At 40.9% G+C, this 14,176-nt stretch overlaps 1 protein-coding gene and 1 pseudogene across 1 annotated transcript; both read right to left on the reverse strand.

The window, feature by feature from the left end:
- Positions 1–1,026: 1,026 nt before the first annotated feature.
- LOC143572527 (serine carboxypeptidase-like 50) lies at positions 1,027–7,086 on the reverse strand. The gene is made up of 2 exons (XM_077057670.1): positions 5,861–7,086; positions 1,027–1,251 (listed from the first exon to the last, which is right to left on the reverse strand). The coding sequence occupies exons 1-2, from the start codon at positions 7,073–7,075 to the stop codon at positions 1,120–1,122; spliced, it is 1,347 nt and encodes a 448-aa protein (XP_076913785.1). The 5' UTR covers positions 7,076–7,086; the 3' UTR covers positions 1,027–1,119.
- Positions 7,087–10,431: 3,345 nt separating this feature from the next.
- On the reverse strand, positions 10,432–11,907 carry LOC143572528 (serine carboxypeptidase-like 50 pseudogene; annotated as a pseudogene).
- Between the last annotated feature and the right edge of the window lie 2,269 nt (positions 11,908–14,176).

A 14,176-nucleotide genomic window follows, 5' to 3' on the forward strand; every position in this document is an offset into this window, starting at 1 on the left:
GACGTGATTTCGGCCAGTATCTGTTACGTATTACGCTTGTCACAGTGTAAACAACGTTGGTAAAACGCAAGTGTTAAAATCCAAAAAGTAATTTCGTTAAATTAACATATAAAAAATAAAAAATTTAACACGACATTTATTCGATCCGTAAAACCTGAGCGTTGTGGTCCCGGTTGTTGTTGCGGTAAGTCGACGCGAATTTGATCAGTTTCGGTTGGGTAGGTTACGGTACCGGAACCAAAAAAAGAGGTCGGTACCCAGGAGTTTGTAAAACCTGAGCGTGGTCTGTCCCTGTCAATGAATCGATAAAACTCGGGCGTTGGTAAGTTAAAACATTGTCGACTTCGGGCGTTTCGGTCGATTTTGGCCTTTTGGGTACTTGTGTTATACTAAAAAAACATAAAAACCCCATGGCCCAATTGACTTTCGCCACTTGATCCAATAGAACACGTATCATATTCAAGTTTAATCCTTAAAAGTAAAAAGAAAAAAAAAACATTCATGACATGTTTAATGAGTCAAAAGTAAAAGTCCTTTTGATTTAGAAAAAAAAAAGTTTGTTCGCAGTAGTCCTAAAGATGCATTAAACACAGTATGCATTGCAATCACTCAAATTCGAGGGTCGATGTCACTTTCATCTTAGTTCCGATTGGACACTGTGTGTTTCATTGCGAAGCTCTCACACAATAGAATACAAAACCGAAAATAACTACTTATTGGCTATTCAGAAGGGGGTTGTGACGCAGCTTGTTGCCCGTTTGTCTGCCACTTTATTGTAATCGTTTTGATTTTAATGAGAATTACTTATTGGCTAAAAAAAATAATAATAACTAGCTACCAATTGTGCAAAACCAATAGTGCAAAACGCTTCACTTCTTCCTAATTTCAGCAACTACACGGATCAAATTATGAGCTAAACAACCAACTTACAACAAAGTGCTAACATAGATGCTTTACGTTTATTTATATATACAGTGGTTGTGAACCACATCTTAAGCATTGGCATTGAACCCATCAAATAAGTATACAACTGAATCATAATACAGCAATGGCAATCATAAAGATCAACGTGTGTGATAGCTTCTTGAACTAGCAATATGCAAGACTACTACAACAGTTTCAAAGATCATGAGATAGACTTTGAACATTCTTATTACCAAACAATCCTCTATCAAGAACCCAATCCTCAATCATGGCTTGCGAGTTAACCGCCTGATCAGTTGGCACAAAATGGCCCGCACCCAACAGGTACTTCTGCAATAAAGTCGGCCAGAACCTGGCCTTTTATGGCTGGTCTTGGCTTATACTTTATCGCGTATTCCCCCAACTCAATTGCCCATTTGGCTAGGCGTCCCGATAACTCGGGTTTGCCTAGAACGTTTGCAAGTTTGAAGTTGGAGAGAATGGTGATTGGGTGACCCTGGAAATATCGTCTTAACCTGCGTGAAGCGTGTATAAGTGCTAAGACTAATTTTTCGAGGGTAGAGTACCGGGTTTCTACGTCTGTTAGGATACGGCTGACATAATAGATTGGCATCTGGATGCCTTTTCGCTCTACTAGCAGGACTGCCCCGGTTGCTCTATCTGTTGCGGAAAGGTATAGGATTAACTCCTCTCCCGCTTTTGGTGCTGTGAGCGTTGGGAGTTCGATCAAGCGTGACCGAATCTCCTGAAAAGCTGCTTCCGCTTCTGGTGTCCAGCGGAAGTGCGTTTTCTTTAAACAGTTTCTCAACGTTGACACGAAGGGAAACGACTTATCTGCGTGGTTTGCCAAAAAGCGATTAAGTGCCACTAGTCGTCCATTCAGTGTCTGAGCCTGTTTAATGGTAGTAGGTGATTCCATTTTGATAATGGCTTCGACCTTTTCAGGGTTCGCTCTGAAGCCATCTTTAGTGACGATGACCCCCAAGAACTTCCCTTCTTCCATTCCAAAGGCACACTTGCTCGGGTTGAGCTTCATGTTTATCTTCCTGAGCGTGTTGAAAGTCTCTTCGATGTCTTTTAACATCGCTTCTGGGTCAGGGCTTTTGATGACCAAGTCATCCATGTAGACTTCCAAGTTCCTCCCAATTTGGGCATGAAACTGGTTATCCATCAGGCGTTGGTATGTGGACCCGGCATTCTTAAGTCCGAATTGCATCATTTGGTAACAAAATGTGCCATCGGGCGTCCGAAAAGCGGTTTTGTCCTGATCATCAACGGCCATGTGTATTTGATGGTACCCCTTATACGCGTCCAGGAAGCATTTAAGGCGGAACGGTGCCAACGAATCCACCTTAAGATCAATTTCGGGTAACGGATAACAATCTTTGGGGCATGCTTTGTTCAAGTCCTTGAAATCTATGCACATGCGCCATTGTTTGTTATTCTTCGGTACCATAACGGGATTTGCAACCCAAGTTTGATATCTACTAACGCGTACGATGCCTGCGTAAAGGAGTTCCTTGACTTGGCTTCTACACGCGTTAGTTTGTTCTGGCCCCATTACTCTGCGCTTTTGTACGATCGGCGTAACAGCCGGATCGCATTTGAGCTTATGCTCTGCCTTACTTCGGGGTACACCAGTCATGTCAGCTGGTGTCCACGCGAAGATGTCAGTGTTTTTTTGTAATAAGCGCTTAAGTAAGGTGCGTGTGGGATCAACAATTGTCGGGCCAATGGTGACGGCCTGGTCAGGGTACTTGCCGTTGAAGGCCTATCTTTCTGGTTCGGTGATGGTTGGTTTAGCCATCTTTGGTTTGGGTTTAGATGAGACAGATGCGATGCATACCTGGGGAATGCCGGTGATCATCGCTACACCCTCAGCTGTTGGCCATCCCATCATGCCGTGGACTGAGGATACCACGGCGTTGAATCTTGCCATCCCGTCTCTCCCGAAGAGAATGTCGTATGTGTGGTGTGGCTTCCTCATCACGACAAAGTCCACATCTTCTGTGCGGGAGTGTTTCCCATCCGTAAGAGTGACGGGGAAAGATAGGATACCCAGGGGGGTGTTTGTGCTGCCATCAAACCCTTCCATCGAGGCGCAGATCGTTTCCAGGCGTTCCTTGTCTTCGTCATTTAGCTTGTCGAAGAACTGCCTGTACATCACCGTTGACGAGGCGCCGTTGTCAGCAAGAGTGCGAGAAGTGATGTAGTGCCCCAGCTGGCTTTTGATGACGATAGGGCCTTCTTTGCTGGGTCCTCCTGGCACTCGCGGGAAGCGCACCTCAGCTTCCTTCCACGCACATGGTTCTGTCGTTCGCCTTTTTCTTCCTTTGATCTTACCATGAACCATGTTGATGCTGATGTCAACGGGCTTTCGTCCGTTGCCTCGGTACCGGTTGTCGTTCCTTCCTCCCTTCTTGATTGATGCCACCAGGTGTGCCAGTCTTCCATCCTTGACGAATGCTTCAACAATATCCTTCAAGGATGTACACTCTTCCGTACTATGACCTTTTGTCCCGTGGAAGTCACAGGATTTACTCTGATCCGCATTAGGTCGCTGCCGGATCATTGGAGCTTTTGGCCATGGTAGCTTTTCAGTGGCAAATATCTCTGTGACGCTTTTGGTGAGTGGCGTCCACCGGTGCTTTTGGCTTGAAGGGTGTGTGTGATTTCTTCCGCCAACAAGAGGGTGAGAGCTGGATGAGGTGTCAAAGTTTACCCTTGACTGCCAGATACCTAGCTTCCTCTTTTTGTTCTGCCGGGCGATCCGAACATTGTTCTCTCTTGTCCTCTGCGTGTAGAGGTGTGTACTCTGGGGAAGATCCCTTCCCAGTTGCTTTTCCGTCTCGGCAAAGCGCTTTGCCGCCGTCATGATGGCATCCCATGTTGATGGCATGCCATCCTTACCCGTCAATGTGCGGATAAGCTCTGGGTATTCGGCGCCTTGGATGAAAGCGGCGCGAACAAGATCTTCACTTATGTTGCCGAGACTTAGCTTTTTGGAGTTGAAGCGGGTGATGAAGTCTAGTAAAGATTCATCCTCTTCTCTAACGCAGTTGAGGATCGTCCACTGTTCTTCAGTATATTTCCTCTGCTGGCTGAAGTGCTGGCTGAACTTATTCTGAAAGTCCGCCCAATCATAAATGTGGTGGATCGGCAAACGATCAAACCATGCCCTGGCCGCTCCAACCAGAGTCATCTGGAACATATAACACCACGTGGGTTCCGTCCAGTTACTGACGGTTGCCCCCGCAATGAATCTGTTCAAGTGGTCGTCTGGGTCGGATAGACCATCATAAGTGCCAATGTTGGACATTTGTTTGGCACTTCTCGGGGCGATTGCTTCCGCAATGTCCCTTGCGAACTTTGACTTTCCTGCATTTGTAGCAGTTGGTCTAAAGGTTTTGGAGAAGTCACGTGGGTTTCTCTCCGCATTTGTTGGTTTAAAAGCTTCCCCAAAATTCCTTTTCGGTTGGAAGTCCGTTTCCTTACGCTTCCCTTTCGCATTATGGAGAGGGTTTGCGTCGGTATCGGATTCTTCCCTCTCGTCGTCTGAGTACTCGCACTCACTGTTCATATTGAGATGTTGGCGAGTACTGCCGAATTCGTCAGCCTGTTGAACTGAACGCAAGCGTTCGTCCAATTCAGCTTGGAACTCTCTCTGACGTGCTTCGGCCCACGCCTTCACTTGATCTAGTGTTTGGCGAGGGGCCCTCGTTCGTTTTTCCAACTGGGCATCAGCGAACCCCAGTGGAATATTTACTGCACTTGCCCCGGCTTGGGTAGTCGGGGTAGTGTTCGTAAGATTTGTATAACCGCCGGTGTTCACCCCAGTTGCTGGGGTTGTGGTTACCGGGGTTTCTTGGTCGATTACTGGCCTTGGGACCGGAGTAACGTTAACCATTTCTTCAGAAATTTTGAAAAAACTAATAATTAGTTCTAGCTTTTATGCACGGATGGCGCCAATGAAGAAACACTAAGTGAACCCTGGGCAGATTATAGATAATCTGGGGGTTAAGTAATGTTTCCCACGAGGATGAGGTCTAGCAGAGAAGGTTGTTCTTCAGGGGACCTGCAAAACAGACACCGTAAGCTCGTCACTGAGAAGGGGGGGGGTTCCTCCTTGTGACCACCCTCCGGCGTGAGAATCAGACTAGATTGCTCTGAATATAAGTGTATATTAAGAGATTGCTAGATAAGATTGAGATATCAGATCATCTTACCATTCCAAGGTGTTGGAGTATTTATAGCCGAAGGTAGGTTTCCTAGAAGGTACAGCCGGCTGAATAGTATTCATGTTCCACCAACAGTGGACTACGCACAGGCCATGCTGGTTGGTGGTTAGGCTACGGCCAACAGTAAAGGTCGGCTGTATACTGTTCCTTTACTGCCGGCTACGCACTGTTCCACCAACTGTAGGCTGCGCACGTCCCATCGTAAGGGTTGGTGAGTAGGCAGCGGCTAATAGTGACAAACAGTACTAGAGGGTGCTCCTCCTCGTATTGTTGTCGGTGAGCTGTCACCCTGTGATTGGTTCATGGGCTGCTCTGGTCAAATTGTCTGTTCCGCCCATACCTTAGTAGATATAGTACGAAAGACCTTCCAGAAGCATACGGACTGGCTCATTTAGGCGGGAGTATTCCCGCCTTGCTCATTCCTTCATGTGACTACTGAAGTAGCGAATGCCTTGTGCGTGTAGCCTTGCTGTTAGTGCGGGTAGCCTTCCCTGATGGCTTGTATCCGCAGCTGCGGGAACAGGCGGGGTACTTCACCATTGGGAGGCTTTCCCTGCGGGTACAGCTGGCGTACTGCGCGTAAGGTTCTCTGAGCATGGTGGGTCCTGCTGGAGCAGTTGGTCATTGCGCAGACGTCCCTATTCAAGATGAGTCTTGCGGGTTCAACTGGGCTCCGCTAGGACCTACCTCTTCACCACCACATGGCTCAAATTATCCGACCTCTGCACATAACCAGCAAGCACATTATTCACACTCCAAACACTCCGTTCGGCTTCCAAAAACTTATCAAGCCCCTCCCACTTCATCTTCCTCACCCAAGACTCAACCGACACAACACCGTCTCTCAAATCACACTGACCTTGATACAACAATAACTTAGTATTCTTAACAACATACTCCACCATGTACCTAACACTCTTCATCACATCCGCGTGCAATGCATCCCCAACTACATCACTACATTCCTCAAAAGCCATCGATTCGTTAACTCCTAATGCCTTTTTAACCTCGGGGTCTTTCAAAAACTCTTCAACCCAATCAGAATGATAAGGAATCTGCCTCCTAAAATCATACAAAGTCGCTAAACCCGTTACTGTTCCAAGAAAGTTCCAGACTTTGATTCTTGTATCTGTAGCTTCACTCCAATTACCATCATTAGTTAACTTTATAGCCTCAAGTTGAAGTTTTTCCATTTGGGTTTTCTGTTTCTCATTTATTAAACCAAGATTGTAATTATGCAAAGCATGAGTGCCTACTTGAATTGCCGGATCGGTCAACCCGTTTCCAATAGCTAACCCAAACAAATTTACCCGTTCTGACACAGGTAAACTCGGGTTTCTTTTAAGAATATAGTACCCGATTGCTGGAACATATTTTCCAGCGTAACTCTCACCGGTGATGTAAATAGGGCGAGAATTAAACAACGGGTCTAAAGCGATAAACTTTCTTATCGCGATAAACAGATGTTTCGCTATGGTATTTTGGTCCCGTGGAATCTCTTCGGGTGTGGAAGCAATACTAAAACCGGTTCCAATCGGGTTATCAAGAAACAACAAGCCGAATATCCGGTTCCAAGAGCCGGGATTGGGTTCAAGTGTTAAAGAAGCCGTAACTCGCCACGGGCCGAGTTCGTAGAAGTTTCCGGTCATGGAGGAGCAGCCAGGGCCTCCTTGAAGCCAGATGACAAGTGGGGTGTTAGAGAGTGAAGTGTTGGTGGTGTTTTGGGCTTCATAAAAGGCGTAGAAGATGGCGGAACCGGTGGTGGAATTGACAGTGAGGTAGCCGGATTTGGTGGGTTGAGCTTGTTTAGGGAGTGCGGAGGGTGAAGATAAGTGGAAGAGGAGGGTGAGAGTGAGGATGAGTAGCGGTTTGATGGGCGTTGACTCCATGGAAGTGAGGTGTTTTGAGTTCATGCTGATCGGTTTGTTGTTTCGTAATGATGAGAATAGTAATGACTAATTGAGCTCATGTTGATTGAGGTATTACATAATATTTTAATATATTTTAAAGATTTTTTAAATAAATTGAATTATTATAAAACGAGTAGCCACGAGTAGATTGTAAGGTTAAACAAGTCGCGACGAGTTAACTAGTAATAAACTACTCGTATAGGAAATGTATACCCGAAAAACTAGTCGTTGATCATGATCTAATCGTAATGACTAAATGAGCTTTCAAACTAACCGGCCCAGTTAGTTTCTTGTAAAACAAACTGGCTCGGTGTAGCTGTAGAGTTTTAGATATATTTAGATGTTTGATAGAGTAGTTGGAACTTTTAACAAAATGTATAAAATGACCAAAATGGGCATAACTAAAAAAAATAATATTAAATGTACTTATTTTGGAATGTTATTTAAGTAATTAAAATACTAAAAGTTTGTAGTTTTTTCTAAACGCTACTGGTGGGAGCTTTAAGCTTTTCCTCATCATCTAAAGGCTTCAAGCTCCTTCAACCAAACAAGACTTTTTCTTAAAAGCTTGAAGCTTGAAGCCTCTAAAAGCTCATTGCCAAACATACTTTTAAACAAAATAAATCTGTTAACTTCGGTTGAGGAGTGGTGTTTAATATGAGTCGCTTTAAACATATTTTACGTCTCTTCTTAGACGAATGTGTCAGTCTCCTAGTGTATAATAACCGAAACAACATGTGTACTATCGGAGATTGCTCTCACATTCAAGGAGTCACCGGGTAAGATGATGTTCTAGATTAAGATGATGTTCTAGATTTTTGAGGGAAGAAAAAAAAGAAGATAGTGATGGAAGAAATTGTGAGAGTTTCCTCTCTAGCGGTGAGTCTCATTTGTCTATATTTGTGTTTTAGAAAATGAATCATATGTTCTTTTAGTATTCCTACTAAGGCTTTATAAATAATTATTTTATTTAAATACAATAATGACAATTTTATGAAGGAATTTCTTGAAAAAAATTCTCAAAAATGTCCATCTCAACAGAGAAACCATATTTGGTCCAAAAATTTTTAAGCTTCAAAAATTTTTTTTCCATAACTCATGAAGCCGTGACATTTAGGTTCGTGTCAATGGTTTTCGATAGCCAATAAAATTATGTCACATGTCTAATGTCTGACACGAGCCATGAGATTTCAAACTAAATCCGTCGGATCCGTGAAGTTTGTTATCAAAACCGACTCCTTGAAAACAATCGTCTCATTGATATTTCAGATTGCTTTTGTCTCTTCCGTGAGTTTTTAAAAAAGTTTGAATGTCCGAATACACTCATCATTGATCTAAAAAAAACACTAACGAAGGAGACGAAAGCAATCTAAATCATCATGGAGACGTTTTTTTCAAAGAGACGGTTTTGATTTTAAAATTCATAGATCCGATGGATTTAGTTTGAAATCTCAAGGCTTGTGTCAGACATTGGACATGTGGCATTATTTATTGGCTAGTGAAATCCATCGACACAAACTCAAATATCACGGCTCCGTGAGTTTGAGTGGTACTTTTTGAAATTTTTCAAAATTTTTTGGTTAAATTTGGTTTCTCCCTCTACAATAGAACTAGGGAATTTCTATATAATTAATTATTCATTTTATTTATGACTTATTAATGTCATTTTAAATAACATAATGAACCTAATGAAAGAAACTAGTGCTTTACATGTTGTGTCAGAGCAATTGAGATCTGTCTTTTTTTACCCGTAGTGTTATGGCAATGTATTAATGTGGATTTGGTTGGATTTGATATGGGTTAAGTTGGTTGAGATACCGACACTACATTATAAAAAAAATTAATCTGTTAACGTTAAAAAAAAGTATCGACACTTGTATAACTTAAAATTAACATATTAAAAACTTCGTGACGGTAACAATAACCGGTAGTTGCAACAGTGAGTCAACGCGAGTCGGTCGGAATTGGTTAGACTCGTTACGGTACCGGAACTAATTAAACCTTAAAAATAAAGTTAAGTCACCACATTTAAAATTTAAAAAAAATATATATATGTCAGCACTCGTATACTATAAAAAAAATTAACATACTTAAAATAAAATTTTATTCGGTCAGTAAAGCTAGGGTGTTGGTAAAACTCGTGCGTTGTGGCAACGAATTAAGGCATATTTGGTTGATAAGGGTTACGTTAGTAATGGTTCCAGAGTTAAGCCCAAAAAATAATTCGTCAAATTAGTATATAAAAACTTAAAACCCTAGCGTTGGTTAAATCTAGGTGTTGGTAAAACCCGAGCGTTCAAACTCGGGTATTGGTAAAATTTAGGTGTTGGTAAAACCCAAGCGTTAGACGGTGAGTAGACGTGATTTCGGCCAGTATCTGTTACGTATTACGCTTGTCACAGTGTAAACAACGTTGGTAAAACGCAAGTGTTAAAATCCAAAAAGTAATTTCGTTAAATTAACATATAAAAAATAAAAAATTTAACACGACATTTATTCGATCCGTAAAACCTGAGCGTTGTGGTCCCGGTTGTTGTTGCGGTAAGTCGACGCGAATTTGATCAGTTTCGGTTGGGTAGGTTACGGTACCGGAACCAAAAAAAGAGGTCGGTACCCAGGAGTTTGTAAAACCTGAGCGTGGTCTGTCCCTGTCAATGAATCGATAAAACTCGGGCGTTGGTAAGTTAAAACATTGTCGACTTCGGGCGTTTCGGTCGATTTTGGCCTTTTGGGTACTTGTGTTATACTAAAAAAACATAAAAACCCCATGGCCCAATTGACTTTCGCCACTTGATCCAATAGAACACGTATCATATTCAAGTTTAATCCTTAAAAGTAAAAAGAAAAAAAACATTCATGACATGTTTAATGAGTCAAAAGTAAAAGTCCTTTTGATTTTAGAAAAAAAAAAGTTTGTTCGCATTAGTCCTAAAGATGCATTAAACACAGTATGCATTGCAATCACTCAAATTCGAGGGTCGATGTCACTTTCATCTTAGTTCCGACTGGACACTGTGTGTTTCATTGCGAAGCTCTCACACAATAGAACACAAAACCGAAAATAACTACTTATTGGCTATTCAGAAGGGGGTTGCGACGCAGCTTGTTGCCCGTTTGTCTGCCACTTTATTGTAATCGTTTTGATTTTAATGAGAATTACTTATTGGCTAAAAAAAATAATAATAACTAGCTACCAATTGTGCAAAACCAATAGTGCAAAACGCTTCACTTCTTCCTAATTTCAGCAACTACACGGATCAAATTATGAGCTAAACAACCAACTTACAACAAAGTGCTAACATAGATGCTTTACGTTTATTTATATATATAGTGGTTGTGAACCACATCTTAAGCATTGGCATTGAACCCATCAAATAAGTATACAACTGAATCATAATACAGCAATGGCAATCATAAAGATCAACGTGTGTGATAGCTTCTTGAACTAGCAATATGCAAGACTACTACAACAGTTTCAAAGATCATGAGATAGACTTTGAACATTCTTATTACCAAACAATCCTCTATCAAGAACCCAATCCTCAATCATGGCTTGCGAGTTAACCGCCTGATCAGTTGGCACAAAATGGCCCGCACCCAACACCACCACATGGCTCAAATTATCCGACCTCTGCACATAACCAGCAAGCACATTATTCACACTCCAAACACTCCGTTCGGCTTCCAAAAACTTATCAAGCCCCTCCCACTTCATCTTCCTCACCCAAGACTCAACCGACACAACACCGTCTCTCAAATCACACTGACCTTGATACAACAATAACTTAGTATTCTTAACAACATACTCCACCATGTACCTAACACTCTTCATCACATCCGCGTGCAATGCATCCCCAACTACATCACTACATTCCTCAAAAGCCATCGATTCGTTAACTCCTAATGCCTTTTTAACCTCGGGGTCTTTCAAAAACTCTTCAACCCAATCAGAATGATAAGGAATCTGCCTCCTAAAATCATACAAAGTCGCTAAACCCGTCACCATTCCAAGAAAGTTCCAGACTTTGATTCTTGCATCTGTAGCTTCACTCCAATTACCATCATTAGTTAACTTTATAGCCTCAAGTTGAAGTTTTTCCATTTGGGTTTTCTGTTTCTCATTTATTAAACCAAGATTGTAATTATGCAAAGCATGAGTGCCTACTTGAATTGCCCGATCGGTCAACCCGTTTCCAATAGCTAACCCAAACAAATTTACCCGTTCTGACACAGGTAAACTCGGGTTTCTTTTAAGAATATAGTACCCGATTGCTGGAACATATTTTCCAGCGTAACTCTCACCGGTGATGTAAATAGGGCGAGAATTAAACAACGGGTCTAAAGCGATAAACTTTCTTATCGCGATAAACAGATGTTTCGCTATGGTATTTTGGTCCCGTGGAATCTCTTCGGGTGTGGAAGCAATACTAAAACCGGTTCCAATCGGGTTATCAAGAAACAACAAGCCGAATATCCGGTTCCAAGAGCCGGGATTGGGTTCAAGTGTTAAAGAAGCCGTAACTCGCCACGGGCCGAGTTCGTAGAAGTTTCCGGTCATGGAGGAGCAGCCAGGGCCTCCTTGAAGCCAGATGACAAGTGGGGTGTTAGAGAGTGAAGTGTTGGTGGTGTTTTGGGCTTCATAAAAGGCGTAGAAGATGGCGGAACCGGTGGTGGAATTGACAGTGAGGTAGCCGGATTTGGTGGGTTGAGCTTGTTTAGGGAGTGCGGAGGTTGAAGATAAGTGGAAGAGGAAGGTGAGAGTGAGGATGAGTAGCGGTTTGATGGGCGTTGACTCCATGGAAGTGAGGTGTTTTGAGTTCATGCTGATCGGTTTGTTGTTTCGTAATGATGCTGGCTGCAAAAGTAAAAATAGATTTTAGTAGGATGAATAGCACGTATGTTAGAGCATTCTCCACAAGTTTATATCATATAGAATAGTTGTGAGTAAAGGAGATAGAGAAACTTTTGTTGATAAGCAAATTTCGAGAAACACTGTTTATCTTCTATAACTTTTAAATGTTATTTAATCTGGTTGTGCGTGGGGTAGAGAGAAAAAGTAATGATAAAAATATTAAAATATATTATTTAATTGTAAATGATAAAGAAAATATAGTGTTTTTTAGTGTAATTATAGAGATTGAGATAAAAATGCTGTTGGGAATGCTCTCAGCCCATTCCCTATATTTTTGTGAGGGGGATTTGTAAATTATATGGTATGATTATGAGTGGTTGTGAGTAGAGGAGAGAGAAAATGTTATAAATGAATGTTAAATTTTGGGATTCACTGTTCATACCGTATAATTTTTTAATATTTTCTAAAAGTGTTTGTGAGTGGAGGAAAGAGAAAAGATAATGATAAATGTATAAAAAGTATTATTTAATTAAACAGGAGAGAGAAAAAATAGTGATTTTTAGTGTAATAATATGATATATAAGGATATAGGGTAGGGATTGGGTTGGGAATGCTCTTAGTGGGGAAACTAATAGAGACGAGTATATTAAAGGAAAATTAGTATGAACAGGTATATTAAGGGAAAACTAGTAGAGATGGGTATATTAAGGGGCTAAATTAGTTGGGATGGGTATATTAGGTGGAACTAGTTGGAATGGATATATAAGAAGGAAGGAGGGGGTGGGGTAAACTAATAGGGATGGATTAATTAGGGGGAAACTAGTAGGAAAGAGTATGATAGACTTTTGTTTTTTTGTCCATGTGTCTTCATTTAAGTGGTTATCGCCTGGTTATGTTTCCTACTCGTCTAGACTAGGTTTAAGTGCGTATTTCAGGAATATCTTGCAAAGTGTGTGTAAACTCGAAAATAGATTCTGAAATGTGTATTTTGGAAATTTTCCCTTTACGATAACTATCTAATTGAAGAGTAATATATCTCAAAACATTTGTGGCGGTGTTTTATTTTTCTTTTTTACTTTTTTTTTTTAATTTTTGTGGATAGCTTTTATTGCAACTAGTTATTAGGAGACTTCGAATGGCTTACCATCTGCATACTCGTAGCCAACATAGTCAATAATTGAATCCTTCATAAAGAAGTAAACGAATAGACACTTGTAGCCAACATAGTTTGGTTTCAGTCTCGAAGGAATCAATCAGCAATCGAAAATATTATGCACTTGTTTAGTCTTGAACTCAATTAAACGTAGCTTTCTCAAAATGTATTATCATCTCAATTGCAGTAATTTATCAAGAAACCCTTGAAACTATAGGAGGATACCAATCAAAATAAACTCATTGAAATTTTTATATCCCCCTTTTCTTAATAAATTTGGCAAGGTCTTGAACAATCTTCAAAAATCTCGAATAAGATCGTATAAACAGTCTTGTTCTCCCCTTCAACCAGTAGATACGCGTGAAAATTCGGCCGGAAAATATTGTTGCCAAAATGTATAAGAAGAATGCCCCCCTTATTCGGAATATCCCAGAAAAATTTTGTTTAAAAAAATATTTCTGAAATCTTTTTTTTTATATCGGAAACACCCATTTTCCATGTGGTAAGCGAAAACACCCCTCATTTGCCAAGAAAATTTGTCATTCACTTAAAACTATCTCCATATGCCTAATCAAGGTCTTCATACGCTTGAATATGTATTCACCACACAATAAACGATTGAGGTTCATACGCTGACCGCACAACGTATGACCAATCTCATAAGTGAATGGCAGGAAACACCAAACGAATGACTAAGATCCTCATCGAATGGTCAGTTATTAATGAAAGCAAGTTCATGAAGGTTGTTTAGAGCGGTTACTAGCATTTTAAGCGAATGGGCTGTGTTTGATGTCTGATTCATTGATCTGTTGAACATTTAAGTCATTTCAAGTGTTTTAAGGACTGAATTGTTCGTATAGTTAGGGTTCGGAGTTTAATTGGTTCATTCGTGTGACATTCGCCATTTTTTATTTTTATTTGTATTTGTATTTGTATTCATTATGCCTACCTGTTTTGTCATTTCAATGTATTCTTGTTTGTCGTTCATCATTAATACAATATTCATAATGATTTAAGGTTATCTTTTGTTCATTTTATATTCATTTTGATCAATTAATGAAACTCCAAGGTTTAAAGTTTTATTAAATTTAAACAATTT

The sequence above is a fragment of the Bidens hawaiensis genome, unplaced genomic scaffold (assembly GCF_021521415.1).
Source record: "Bidens hawaiensis isolate Kalapana, Puna unplaced genomic scaffold, B.hawaiensis_p1.1 tig00025962_1, whole genome shotgun sequence".
NCBI classification, from domain to species: domain Eukaryota; kingdom Viridiplantae; phylum Streptophyta; class Magnoliopsida; order Asterales; family Asteraceae; genus Bidens; species Bidens hawaiensis.